The following is a 13,704-nucleotide window of genomic DNA, read 5'->3' as shown; positions in this document are numbered from 1 at the left end:
TAGGGAAATGCCGTTACGCTGGACAGCTGCGAATCTAACCCAAGGAAAATTACACTGCTGTAGGTCAGCATGCATCCGACGATAATGAGGTTGTTTAAATGCGGCGATGACATTTTTATGTATCTGAAACGTCGAAGATGATCGAACGTCGGACATGAGAAGGGAAACAGAAGATCGCGACTGCACGGGTAAAAAGAAGAGCTGGTGCTTGGTACGATCGACGCGATTCGTTTCGTTCCGTAGGAACACGATCGTCCTTTTACCCATGCATCTATTAATTTCGCGCTCTCGTCTCGTCTCGTCCGGTCCCGTCTCGTTTGGATTCGTTTCGTCAAGCGTCGCCGTGGTCCGGTTCGTGTCGGGAACGAGTAGAACGACCCCGCGATGAACTCGCGAGAAAAAAGAGAGACGAAGGAATTAGCCCGTTTCGAATAATCACCTTTGATTTCTGTATTTGATATTGATGGCGAGAAAAATGACCGCCATGGTGATACCCATGCTAGCCGCGGAAGTGAGCACGGCGTAGATGGTGATATTTACGGTCGAATGCTCGATGATATGAAGCGTTCGATCTTTCGGCGGTGATCTTCCCCTCCAGACCAAAGGTTCACCCTTTGTCAGATTCAAAACGCCGGTCACGCCGTTGTATTCGCCGACCTTAACCTCTCTGTCGCCTGTGATAGAAGAGAAAACGCACACGAATCTCGGAGATTAGCGACATCGTCGCGTCTCATACTCACTTTGAAACTGCTTCAACAGAATGTACGCTTTTCTCTCGTTGTCGTAGAAACGTACGGGCCCCTGAAAAATTACCCGCATATACGTATACGTATAACCGATTACATGAGGCATAGGGCATGGGACATACAGGCGATCCGCCTCTCGATACTGACCGTCACACCTTCGAAGCTGGTGTTTCTCAGAGCTTCGAGAAAAAGCTTTTCCCAAAGCGCATCCCTGTATCTGAAATCTGACATGGTCTGATTGCGACGGTAGTGCGTTATCCTGCTTGCCACGCGTTGTATAGCCAGAGCGACTGCCCATATACCGTCGTACGTGTATCCGTGGAATCTCGAATACTCGCTGCCTCGTCTCGAGTCGTACTCCACTCGGTATTCCTCGGTTGTCTGAAAGACGAAAAAAAGGAAATGGGAGGGGGGGAAAAAACGATGGAACCGCATTGACCGTAGACGCGACCAATCCAAAAAATTAGACGAGCATCCAGCATCCGATGAAATTTCAAAGGAACTCACGATCCCGGCTATCGTGTTTCGTTTCTCGGTCGTGATCGGCAGCAAGTCCGTCAATATGGCACCGTGCAGAGCTTCCGCGAGTTCAGCGGGATCGCAACCGCCTCCGGAATGGAGCCACCATTGCTCCGCGTACGTTCCCATGATCACCCATTGATATTTTCTCCCGAACATACCGAATCTGCGAAGGCGAATTTCTTCGATGAATCGCGCGCGAATCTCGATCGTGATACTCGACGACGAAATACCTATACGCTTCGCAGAATATTCGCTTAGCCCATGCTTCGTTAAAATTCCCTAAAATTATCCTAACATCTTTCTCCTTTAGTTTCTCGAGTGCCGTGGTGACTTCGGTGGCAAAGCTTTGCGTTTCTACCACTTCCATCCTGTAGTCGTCTAGATCGGCGACCAATCGATTGTGGGCCTGCAAATACGTGAATTAAAGAGTTTCCTCGCTGGAACGAATACCCGTCGAGTTAATTCATATATATATATATGTATATAACATACGGTATACGATACCGATAGCGCGTATCGGATAAATTGGAGAAATTACAACGATACGCGTTGTGGAGTGGATGAAGGATGACGACGGATGAATAATGGTCGGTTAGGCATGAAGCGGTTCGCAAGACTAGTCGTCGCGTTCTTTCGGTCATCGGAGTTTTAATGGTAAACATAAGCGAATCGTAATGATAGAGAATGGATAGCGGGATGCATCAGCTTGGGTACGATGCAACGGCAACGAGCACTGCGCGGAAAGTAGCGCGGATAGCTGGATGAACGGTTCGTTGGAGAAATTTGGCGAAGCTACACGGGATCGATGATGAAAGATGAACCGCGTGTACCGTTCCATTATGTTTTGCGTAGAATTTCGAATACTCACCAGCGCGTATCTCGGCTCGTTTTGATAAATAGTACCGACCCGGGTCCAATTGAAGTGCATTAAAAGCGCCACGCGTGGAGCGTTGAACGCGTTCTCGGAAGGCACCACCCTAAAGAAATTCGGAAAACTATTGCTCGTAAACATCGGATGCGTGTCTGCGTAGCTAAGCTGCAACAAAAACAGACCGATTCGGTATGGAGGGTTAAGCCGAGGAGGTTGTAGCGAAGCGCCGCTTTTCTCTCCCGTCAAGCTTCCGAAAATCGTTGCACGATCGTTTGTTTGGCAGTAAGTGGATTTCTCACTCACCTGCGTGAGACGCCAATGCTTCGACGCTTTAGCGATGGGATCTGTGACGTGCGTGCAAGCTGCTCCGAATAGCATCACTTTGTGCGGTCCACTGTGCATCATATCGAAGAACGCCTTCACGCCAACGGCGGCATTGCACTGAAACAAAATTTTCACGAGGATCGAACGGATTTGGTTTTTCGTTGATCGAACGAACGGGTTTAATCGCGCGATTCGCGCCTACGGACCAACGGATGTTGCAGCTCGGCAGGTTGTTGTTCCATCGTCCAAACGTATACGCGTATCGTAGGTGTACGCGCGCAGGTTCCAGTTACCGCCGCTGGTCCCATTCTTTCCTTCGTCCATACACACCCCGACCCTATTCTCTTTCGCTCTCTCGTTGCTCTCTATTTTGATTTCCACGATGGGGCATAGCAACTGCATTTGCATAGTATGAACGTGCCCGCGTATATTTTACGACGATGCCCGGGAAACGTCAGGAGCAGCTCGGTAACAAATCCCGTGTGTCAAAGTGAAGCTTCCCGTTTCTCCGTCGAGGATACTCGAAGACAAGCTACTCGCACAAGGGATACGAGGGCGACGGCGACGGCAGCGGCGAGGGTGAGGGCGAGGGCGAGGGCGAACGGAGACAAACGTGATATGTAGTCTGCAGACGTTAGAAGGGAAACTAGAGAAGGTGGAAGTAGGTGGTAGCTAATTTGGCGAGGGAAAGGACGAGTGACGTATAAGGTACGTAGGTATGCGAACTTGAACGCACCGGGCAATAATCGACGCGCGATCGGTAGGTCGCGCGCAATTACGTTTCCAACGACAACAGTTTCGATCTCTTCCAACCGCATTTACCGAGCTAGTCGGCCGATAGGTACACGGACGCGAGAGATACAGCACGTGCACGCGACAGATGCGCTCTGGTATATTGCATTTGGATACCGCAAACGGCATACCGGAGCCGTCGGTCTACGTAGGGAATTGCCGATTCCTCCTGGATAGGCATATATTAACGTTTGCCCCAGTGAACTCGTGTTCTCAAGGCGTTTAAACCCGAGTCGTTGCGATTAATTAAACGTACATACGTCTCGGCCGTGTATCCACGGGTCCGGTTATCGGATCACTCGTTATCGGTTTTAAACTTGGTTACCGCCCTCTGGTCTGGACCCATCGTCGTCGTTGCCGACGCGATGCTTTCGGCCATGAAAACGGAATTGGAAGCTCGGATGGACCCCGACGCGATGATCGGTTTTCAGCGGAGCGTCGCGGCGTGGAATGCAACGCCTTGCCTGCTTACGCGCGCGCGTTGGCTTCGGGCCATGTCGACTGCGTCGCAAAGCCAGCATCACCGAAAAACGGGATCACCGTCGGGAAACGACGAACGAACAATGGAGAGCGGCTTTCTCGTGGTCGAGGAACAAAGGAGTAACAAAAGCGTCTCGTGATCTTTGCGTTCTCGTACTCGACGCACGCGGAAACGTACAGAGAAGTTTCATCGATCCGAAAACTCGCGAACCTGCATAACGGTTATCTTCATCGGTATCGCGTCGCCTTTCTTTCTCTCCTTTCTTTCGTTCTCTGTTATCCGACGGAAAGTACGTTTCGCGTAAGCAGAAACAAAGTACAATTTGCGCGACACCGCTCCCTTCCTCGGCGGCAGGATTATTCCGACTCGCGGAAGAAGCGCGCGATCGATCGATTCGAACCCGTCAGCCATCCATTAACCGGGCATCGGTTAACGGATGTGACGAAGGCTGTGACGAAATTTCGCGAATAAGCGAAAGAAGATTTTGTCTCCCGATATAGCCGCGTAGAGTCGGCAATTGCTCGATTTTTCTCGAAACGAACGTCTTTCGCTCGTGGAATGACGCGTCGCGAAACAACGAGACGCGTTTGATATCGCGTTGATTCGAATCGCAAGGAAATCCTCTCGTATCGCGTCGGTCGACCATGAGTTTACGAAGCAGGCCAATCCATTGTGCTAGCTATCGGAGCCAAAATTTCATTATAAGTTTGCTGCCCTGCAACGAACGTATCCGGGAAACCGCGTTATTCAGACGAGTCGCTGTTTCGCCGAGAACCAATAAATTAATCGAACCAACTATTCCGTGTCCACGTTAAATGCGCGATATTAGATTCGGGCGAAGCAGGGACTTTTGAGAAATTCGACAACACGGAGAACCCCGTATCGTGCGGAGTACGGGATGCTGGAATATCGCGAATCCGGGATCGGGATTTCAAGAACGCGAAAGGGGTTTTCGGTGCTTTGTTTTAATCGTACGGATGTATCTCGGTTTCGCGAGTTGGCCAAAGGGATCCATCGGGGTTGATCGCAGTGGCGTAAATCCGCGCAGAGTCGGACGAAACGGGAAATTCGATGAAACCGTCGTTACGTGCCAGCGTACCGCAACAATTCCACAATCGGGATAGTCGTCGTTGCTCGTTTGTCTCTTAAGCGTTCGATCGAGATGATAACGGGAAGTAACAGGAGTTGGTTCATCTTTACGTCGTTTTCCGAGTTTCCATTTTCGTCCGATCCCTTATCCACGACACTCGGTTCGCGAGTTTGCTCGAAATCGAAACCCGATTAACGATATAGCTACGCCGAAACGTAACGGAGGAACGGCTCGGTAGATACGAAACGAAAATGCTAACGTTGTGCTGGCAGGGGCAGTTTCCAGCGATAATCATCGCGTTCAGTTCTTCCCGATTTCTTCCTCTCGAGTTGCACGAACCGATACAGTCTCTCGTACATATATCGTATCGTAGCATACCGTAACGTATCGTATGAAAGATTCGCTGAATCGGAATAACCCGTTCGATTTAACACCGGTCTAGGTGTCGCAGAAGACGCGCGTCGTGACATGGAGAATAACGTGAAGGACGAGCAGCGTCTCCGTTTCTCCGTGTATTTCTAAAAGCCCGTGGAAACGTAGAGATCTTGTGCTCGTACATAGGAGCATAACCGTGCACACGATCGTCGTTCCGTAACGATTTCTTCGCGATGAAAAGGTTCGGCGAACCAACGTCGAGTTTGTACGGTAGGTACGCGGCGATCCGGTTGTTCGGGGCTAACGAAAAGCTTCGCGCGTTTATGGTCGCTTCGTATAGTTGGCCGAGTGGCACAGGGCGGGTGCCAGACAGCGGAATGCCATAAAGTCGATCGAGCGAAATAAGAGGGAAGGAAAACTTTGCGCCTTTTATAGGCAGGTTGAACGGAGGGAGACGGCGGACACTAGGGCGCGTATTCATCGCGAAAGCCAATTAGCGGAGTGGAAAGTCAAAGTTTCGACAAAGTTCGAAACTCGGTGCGTATATGCCCGGTACGCGTGTAATCGAGTGGTGGAAAATTTTCGTCGGTCAAGAAAACAGCTGATACTCGCGCGTTTCGCTTTTTCATTCCGACTGCAGACGTTCCGTTGGTATATACCTCGGAATTAACTTTTTACCGCGAAAGCTAAAACCGCGTTAATGCGTATAATCCGGTGTTGCAACGAAATTCGATCATACGCGTATATATTATATGCGATTTTTATCGCGGATTCGATTAAATTCCAGTCCCATCGAGACATCCAGGCAATGTTATTTGCTCGGTATTATTCAACGAAGAAATAACGAATCGAGAGAGAGAGAGAGAGAGAGAGAGGGAAAAAAGGAAAAAAAAAAGCGAGGAGACTATAGAGAAGACTATATATATACTCTAGAGCGATATAGGGAGACCGTTTCCCGATATTATTCGTGTTTACGAAAAACGATGACTGTACAGAAATTTACCGTATCCGTTATTGCATTACGCTCTTGAAATAACATCGCGATAGTTTAAGAGCGTTTTAAAAAGATTAGGATTTATCGCGCTTCAAAGAACGCTGAGCATAGTCGCTAACCGAGCATAGACTTTTAACCCCTTCGCCTACGACATCGTGCGAGACGCGTGGTTGGGTATCGAACCAAACACGAGTTTCACGGGCAGGAAACGTGGGTCGTATTAAACGCGTAGTAAAGGCGAATCGAACGTAAACGTTACTGGTCAGGCTGGTTAATTTTCGAGGATGTTTTGCTGCCTCAGTTGCGCGTTATTCTTCGTCGCGCAAAGGGTTAATTAGATCTAAGGGGACCGAGTTTAACCGAGAAACGTAATCTCTCGATCTCGAAGTTAATTATTCTGCCCAACCCTTCCCCTTGCCGCCCTTACACACCACCTACCTGTCCCTTCGGGACTAGCAACGACGAGGAACTGAAACAGAGACGAACGTTCAAAGACACTTTTCATGGAAGCAAAGTATCGGCGCGAGTTTAAAATAGCCGTGTATAACCACGCATCGAGGAAATATCTGTCGTTATATGAATCTCGAAATCGGATTGAACGTCGCAATCGAGATCTCGGCGGAGGACGGAAATGAAAGTTCTATATCGGTATCGTTTACGGATCGTCTCTGACGAACGACGTATGTACGCGTATTCGGAATGGAGACTTGGGCACGGGTTACTGGTCGAGCGGTATGACCAGATTGCATGGCTAGATAGCACAGCCGGATATCGATGTCGTCGCACGATACAATGTCCGTTGCATCGCATTAACCTAAGATAGAGTACAGTGGCGTGAGCGACGCTAGAGGATACCCTGTGCTCGATCGGCGCGTTACTCCTTTTCCCTTTCTGTGCCAAACGCCAACCATATCCTCTCCACCGACGCCTGTTACGAGTGTTGGACGGAAACTCTCGCGCCAGCGTATACCGACGCGAATACTTGGATGCGTCGCGTCGCGTCGCGGCGCCGCTGCACCGTTTTTTCACGGCTGAGATAGTTGTGGAGGAACGGGAAGTGACCGATTTTACCGGGCTGGCCGTTATCCGTTGGTCGTTCCAAAACTTCAAATAGAATCGTGGATTATTAATGTATTTGCGTGGGTGTCGCGGGTTGTGCCGCTTATATCTAGCGGTAGGTCAAAGGTCAACCAGGTGTATGTGCGCGCGTGATTACCATGCATATTTAAATGGTGCGCGATGATGTATTCGAGCGGCGAATTTACATGTAATTTACGTAAGCTCGTAACGCCACCGAGCCGACGATCGAGCCTGGGTATACGAATCGGTTCGATAAACGATCGTTTTCGCAGCAGAGAGGTTGCGTACGGGTATACGACTGCTTGTCGGTGGATAACACCGAACTAAGGATCGTGTGACATTCTGCGTGAAGGATGACGTTACACGAGACGAGACGAGAGGAAGAACGCGCGTTTCGTTCGGCGTCAACGGCGAGATAAAAATTACGGAAATCGATAGGTGTTTCTTTTTTTTTCTCTCTCCCCCCATCGAATGGGAGAAAAAATGGCGAATACGCGAGTTTAATCGCGCGAATGATCGCTTGCCAGGCGTTTCGATATCCGTGGCCCCGATCGATTCGCGTATCGATTCGCGGCGACAGTGGCGCGAAACGAAGGGCTAAAGGGCTAAACGAACGAGTCGACTATCGGGGAAATAAAATTCAATCGAGTGTCGCGGAAAATTAGTCTCTCGTTGCGTTACGTCAAGTGCGCGATAAATAACCATCCCGAGACTCGATATATCGGTTCGTTGCTTCGCGTAATAATTTACATCGAATATTCCAAAGTTACAGTAGCATACCCGCGGGCAAATGTTACGCTCGCTGACCCGCGAAAGTTAAACGGTGTATATAAATGTCGGGAACGAGAAACTGTGCTGCCGCGTTTTTCATTCGACCTCGAAATTCTTCGAATTAAGCGACGCTCGCTAGATATCGAAGGACGCGGCGGTATTGTCAACGATGGAACGTTCGTTTCCTTGGCGTGATTTCGCGCAGTCGGAACGGTCGCGGGACAAAAGCAGTCCGATATTTCGGCAACGCTTGAAATAATAATGCCACGATTCCAATTAAAAACGTATCGTCTATGCCCCGATGATTTTACTAACCTTTCCGAACGTCCACGCGGGAAACGTCAAAGTACCGGAGGAAAAAGTTCGTTTCGCGTAGACCCTCGTCAACAGGGATATCGTTTATCGTCCGAGACAATCGCGTCGCGAATTTCCGCCTCTTGTTCATCTTTTTCTCTCTCTTCCTCCCTATCTCTCCCTCTCTCCTCTTTCCTCCTTTCTTTGTCCGCGAGCAAAAGAAAGGTGAAAGGAACCCAAAGTGTCAGGGTGATCGTTAACGAGACGTCAACCCGGGACGGCGTTACGTCGCGCGAGTCGCGAAATCTGCAAAGCGAACGAGCGAGAAGGAAGGAAGGAAGGTAGGAAGGAAGGAAGAGAATTTTCATGGTGGGACGCGAGGGGAAAGACGAGGAAAAGACGAGGAAAAGACGAGCGAAAGAGTCCGGGTACGAGTCTGGACGGCTAAATAGCCAAGAGCCGTTTTCAGCTTAGAACCTCTGCTTCTCCGCCCTTCGCGTAACTTCGGGACGAGCCTCGACGTTTATTTTACCTCGGTTCACCCTGACGCTTGAATACCGGTGAATTAATTCCCGCCCACCGTTTACCTTTCGCCATTACGAATACCTCACGCCGATTCCGCTCTTACCCGTTTCTCGCGATTTATTCAAGCAGCTAGGTAGTGGGAAGGCAACGAAGGCGCGTCGCTCGCGCCACATATTTTATTTTATTTTTGCATTTTCGTTAATCGAATCGTCGATACGATACGAGAACGAAACGGGATTCTTTTTGCTTCGATTCGGTTTACGGTCCATCTTCCACGGCTCAGTGGAAGCTTTAGCGAAAGCTCCATACGATACCCCGTGCTACAGAATTCGAAACCGAGACGATGTTTCAAATTCGATTAAACCCACCGAGTCCCTCTCTCCGTTCTTTTCGTTACTCGACGCTCGTTTGTCGAAAGTTTGGTCGGAACGAAAGTTCAGGAAGATTAACGCGAGCGGCCGCGTATCGCGATTAGAAAAGCGGAGATTCGCCCCGTAGAAAATGGACGACCTACATCGACCTAACGAGCACGGTGAAACGGATTTTTTTTTCTTTTTTCTTTTTTTTCCTAAGGTTAACAGCAGGTACGAATATCCTGCCTTTTGTGCCGTTCGTTTGCACCTAAAATCCGTCACCAGCCTTTCGTCGTCCAAACTCGGTCCGATGAAAAATCGAGCTTCCACCGTGGCTGACTCGAACGTTAGAGTCAGCCGGCGTGCGAAAGGAAAAAAGAAGTAGGCTTTGAAGCGGCTCGCATAGAAACGCGTCTCCGCGTCTGCCGATCTTTCCCGTTTTATCGCGCTCCCAGCGTACACTCCATCCTCGGAGGACGAATCTTTCTCGTCGATTAACGCGGATGTTCAAATTGCAGCTTTCTCGTGAAAAATTGCCAGAGTTCGAACGTCGCGGAGAAACTTTGCCCGTGATTTCATACCTATCGGATTATCGATCGCGCGGCTCATATTTTATAGCTTGGCCGCCTCCGAGTTGCAGGCTTTCAGGGGAACCAATTCCTTCGTCTCTCGGCGGGCCGTTGTTCGCCGTCGGGAAGAACGCGCTTCGGAAGGGTAGATTCAACGACACGCGATATTCCGGCAAAGAGTCTGCGTCGGAACAGCGATCTCGCTCTTTCTCTCTTCTCCTAGCGTTGCCTCTGACCGTTTCGTCCGTCACGAGGGGATGATTCCCTCGCCTCCACCGCTGTGCCCGAAGAAACGCGTCTCGCGAGCGAATCGCCGGGTTCTCGCGATTCGCGGGAAAATGGAATTTCAGACACGATGACGCGTTTAAACCGATTCCTCGCGCGGAACCTGCACCCTCGACGAAATCGGGTTGCTTGCACCGAGTGCGCCGAGACTCGCGAAGCGGCTGCATGGTCGATCGGCGAATCGGTTGGTATTTTAGATCCCGTTTTCCGATTCTTCTACGTGGGCGAGTCGCGCTCGACGATGCATCGCGGATTTCCTATTAACCGTGAGCACGTTGTAATCGAAATAAGTCGTCGCGTAGACCGAGGCGGACGAAACGGGATTAAATTTGGCGAACGACGCGTAAATTCTCGCCTCTCGCCACGCCGTCTCTCGCTGCCCGTCAAACTTCGGGAATTATGTCAAATGCACTCTGTCGTCTGAAACGCGTCGTGGCGGCAAGCTTTCGGAACTTTACCCTAGGGGTGAGCGCGATTTCGAATTCTGGGGCGCGGTTCAACGTCCTTTTGCTCGGAATCGCGACGATACCGGAGGATTATCGGTCTCGTAATTCCACCCATATGTAAGTGCGCGCTTTCCTTCTCTCCTAGAGCAAAGCGGGGAGAGGATCGTTACGCGGCGCGTCTACCTTTGATTCTTTCTTGGTCGAGGGCGGCTTTGCTCTCCCATTCAACGTGTGTCTCGAACAGGGGTGATAAATTCAAATGTAATTTAACCGTTTCGACATTGACGGACGTTTCTATTTCGTCGGCCAACGGTAGAACGGTAGAACGGTAGGGCGAATTACTCGAGTAATGGAGGAAAAATCTGGTCTCTATCTGCTTCTACCTTTATCGAGAATAACGGAAGCAACGCTATTCGCGAGGATTCGCGCTGAAACGGAAAAAGAGAGAGAGAGAGATAATCTGGTCTCTATCTGCTTCTACCTTTATCGAGAATAACGGAAGCAACGCTATTCGCGAGGATCCGCGCTGAAACGGAAAAAGAGAGAGAGAGAGAGAGTGAGAGAGGAGCCATCCGTCGTCCTCTCGCGTGACAGGGCGAGATCGATGATATCGTGCATCTCAAACGGATACGATAATCTTCGGTGCTGGCTATGAGAAAATAGACGAGTCATTATCGGTGCGTTATAAATCGTTTCGGTTTCCTTCGTACCGACGTACCGGTGTATTTCGAGAGAGGAGGTTTAACATGCTCGCGATCCGTCCCGTCTTTTTTTCTTTTCTCCTTTTCTTCCTTTTTTCCCATTTTTTCCGTTTTTCCTGTCGCGTTACGTATACGCACGTACGCAGTAGCGAGTCGTAATTCGAAGCGAGGAATAGCTGCATCGATTCGCGCGACACGAGGTACAAGATTTTGAACGATTCGCTGCGATACCGATTCGATTTTACAACCTCGCTATTTCGTTTCGACGACCGTACCGTGATACCATCGTCGAAACAACGCCGCTTTCCGGTTAATCAACGACGAATTCGCGTTTCACCGTAGTCGAGCACTCTCCATTACCTCTGAAGCGCGTTCAGCTATCATAATTCTAACGTAATTATTACAAGGACGGTTACAACTACAGCGGCGAGAACAAGCGAGCGACGAGTGCTTACGCCGTGACGAGATACGTTCGGGCATAGTACGAAATGGAGTATATCGCGGGCGGAAAAATATACGTAGTCGCGTTTAGAAAAAGTCAACGTCGATGTGGAACCTTCGAGTCTGATTAAATTTCAAATCCCCGGTGCCTTGGTCCTCCTCGCTCCGCGATCGAGACGAAATCAATGCCGAGAGAGCAGGGTCGAACGTTGGAAAAAATCGAGCCAAGTCGTTTAACGCGTTTGCACGTAATATCATTCCAGCCGAGTAATCTCCTTTGCGTTAGATCTACTTGGAAAGACTTCAAAGAAAATCCGACCGAATCGTATTAACCGCTTTGGATCGTTTACTTGCTATTCTTACATCCTTCCTTCCTTCCTTCCTTCCTGCCTTCCTGCCTTCCTTCGGTCCTACCTAGCTACCCCTTCCTTGTTATTTAAACGTTCGCCTGTTTGCCCGGTCACCGATGCCAGTGATAACTTGGCTGGCCCGTTGAAAGTCCATCGACTTCCCAGGATAAACTCGCGTCGTTGATTGCTCGCCGGTCCGACAAATTTACCTTTTGCCGGCTTCGGCGAGTAGCGGAGTTGGCCGTTGTCGTGGTCGTGGAAACGGTTGCCCGTCGAGGATACACTACCGTCCCGAATGCATGGCAAACTTTAACCTTTCAACTTTTGTTTTCCGCCCTCGGCCAAAGTTATTCGAATGCTCTCGCTCTGTGCTCTCCAAACTTTCCTCCGTATTCGTCTTTCAGCCGAATCGATCGTTACGACCGCGTCGATCGACGTGGATCCACGATGTCGATCTCGGTTACGGGAAAAATCAACGATGCAATCTTGACAGCGATTTGCGGCGAGCGACGCCGAAGGCGCGCATCAGAGGAGTAGCGATCTCGATTATGCAACAGCCGCTGAAAGCGAGCCAACGAATCGCGTTCGCCGCAATTACACTCGTTCGAATCGCGTTCCGATGCTTAACGAGTCCGACCGCACACGGTTTCGAGCACGTAGTCGATACGTCAACGTCGCTTCTCGAAAATTGCGGTCGAACGCTCGATGCGTTCTTCGATATTAAATACATCTCGATGGTTAACCGGCCCGGTATCGCGTGACGATCTGCCAAAAACTTGAAATTAACCGCGTTAGGACGCGACGAAATTCCAGCCGATAAATTCCGTCCACGCGAAAGGCTTCGATTTTCCGATAAAAGCTCGACTCGGACCGGTTGGAATATACAGCACGCGTTTATTTATGGAGATACCAACTCTCTCTTATATATACTCCGCGTACAAAGATACGCGATACGTATGCATGCAATACGTGCCGTTAATCTCGAGGTAAGCAGGGATACGCTATCGATTCGAGAGTAAATCGAGGAAATTGCCCGTGATCCTTTTCGCGTTACCGGACCGATTACCAAACAGTCTCCCGAATCGATTTTTCCCATCGTATCGGGGAACGCGTGTCGCGATCCAGCCGAGCAGCCTATTCGATCGTCTAATTATTCCTCTCCAATTCGAATTTCTCATTCTTCGATTTTCAAAGACCCACTCGTTTCTTCGCTTTCTCGCTTCCTCGTTTCCTCGAGATTGTCCCTGGCTCCGATACGATTCCTATTCGATCGATCGCGGCAACCCTTACGCGAGCATGGTGCTTTACCGACTTCCGATCTGGGAATCGTGTGCCCCCGCTTACGTAATCCCGACGTCGTTAGACGAGCTTCGACTCGAGAAGCGAGAATCTCTCGATTACCGGGTCTACGAGTACGAGAATTTTCCGTCTATTCGTCGAATAGCTCATCTTTCGTTTCTCTCTCTCTTTCTCTCTCTCTCGATTCGCGAAACAACGTCGCTCCGATTCTTTCTCCGTGTTGGTTTTTTCGCGCGATTAGCTAACGAGCACTGTCGAACGTACGCTCGCATATCCGTATCGAAAATGAAGCGCGTCGCGGGATACCGCGGAGAGGAGCGTACGTATATACCGCCGAATGCATTTCCATCGGTCACGAATATTCCACCGCCATTGTCACTCGCGTCTGCCGTGGT

At 49.9% G+C, this 13,704-nt stretch overlaps 1 protein-coding gene across 1 annotated transcript in view; it reads right to left on the bottom strand.

Moving 5' to 3' along the window:
* The window catches only part of GABA-B-R2 (gamma-aminobutyric acid type B receptor subunit 2), a 48,433-nt gene that overhangs the window by 3,873 nt on the left and 30,856 nt on the right, over window positions 1-13,704 (bottom strand). Inside the window, exons 2-9 of the mRNA XM_017896763.1 lie at window positions 2,443-2,580; window positions 2,137-2,304; window positions 1,499-1,674; window positions 1,254-1,431; window positions 894-1,127; window positions 741-801; window positions 440-674; window positions 5-123 (exon numbers count right to left, since the gene is read on the bottom strand). Coding sequence (XP_017752252.1) covers window positions 5-123; window positions 440-674; window positions 741-801; window positions 894-1,127; window positions 1,254-1,431; window positions 1,499-1,674; window positions 2,137-2,304; window positions 2,443-2,580 — 1,309 coding nt within the window. The remainder of the gene's footprint in view (window positions 1-4; window positions 124-439; window positions 675-740; window positions 802-893; window positions 1,128-1,253; window positions 1,432-1,498; window positions 1,675-2,136; window positions 2,305-2,442; window positions 2,581-13,704) is intronic.

This window comes from Eufriesea mexicana, unplaced genomic scaffold, assembly GCF_001483705.2.
Source record: "Eufriesea mexicana isolate 0111107269 unplaced genomic scaffold, ASM148370v2 scaffold385, whole genome shotgun sequence".
In the NCBI taxonomy this organism is placed as follows: domain Eukaryota; kingdom Metazoa; phylum Arthropoda; class Insecta; order Hymenoptera; family Apidae; genus Eufriesea; species Eufriesea mexicana.
Note: the sequence above shows the minus strand (reverse complement) of the source record. Positions and strands in the feature narration are given on the sequence as shown.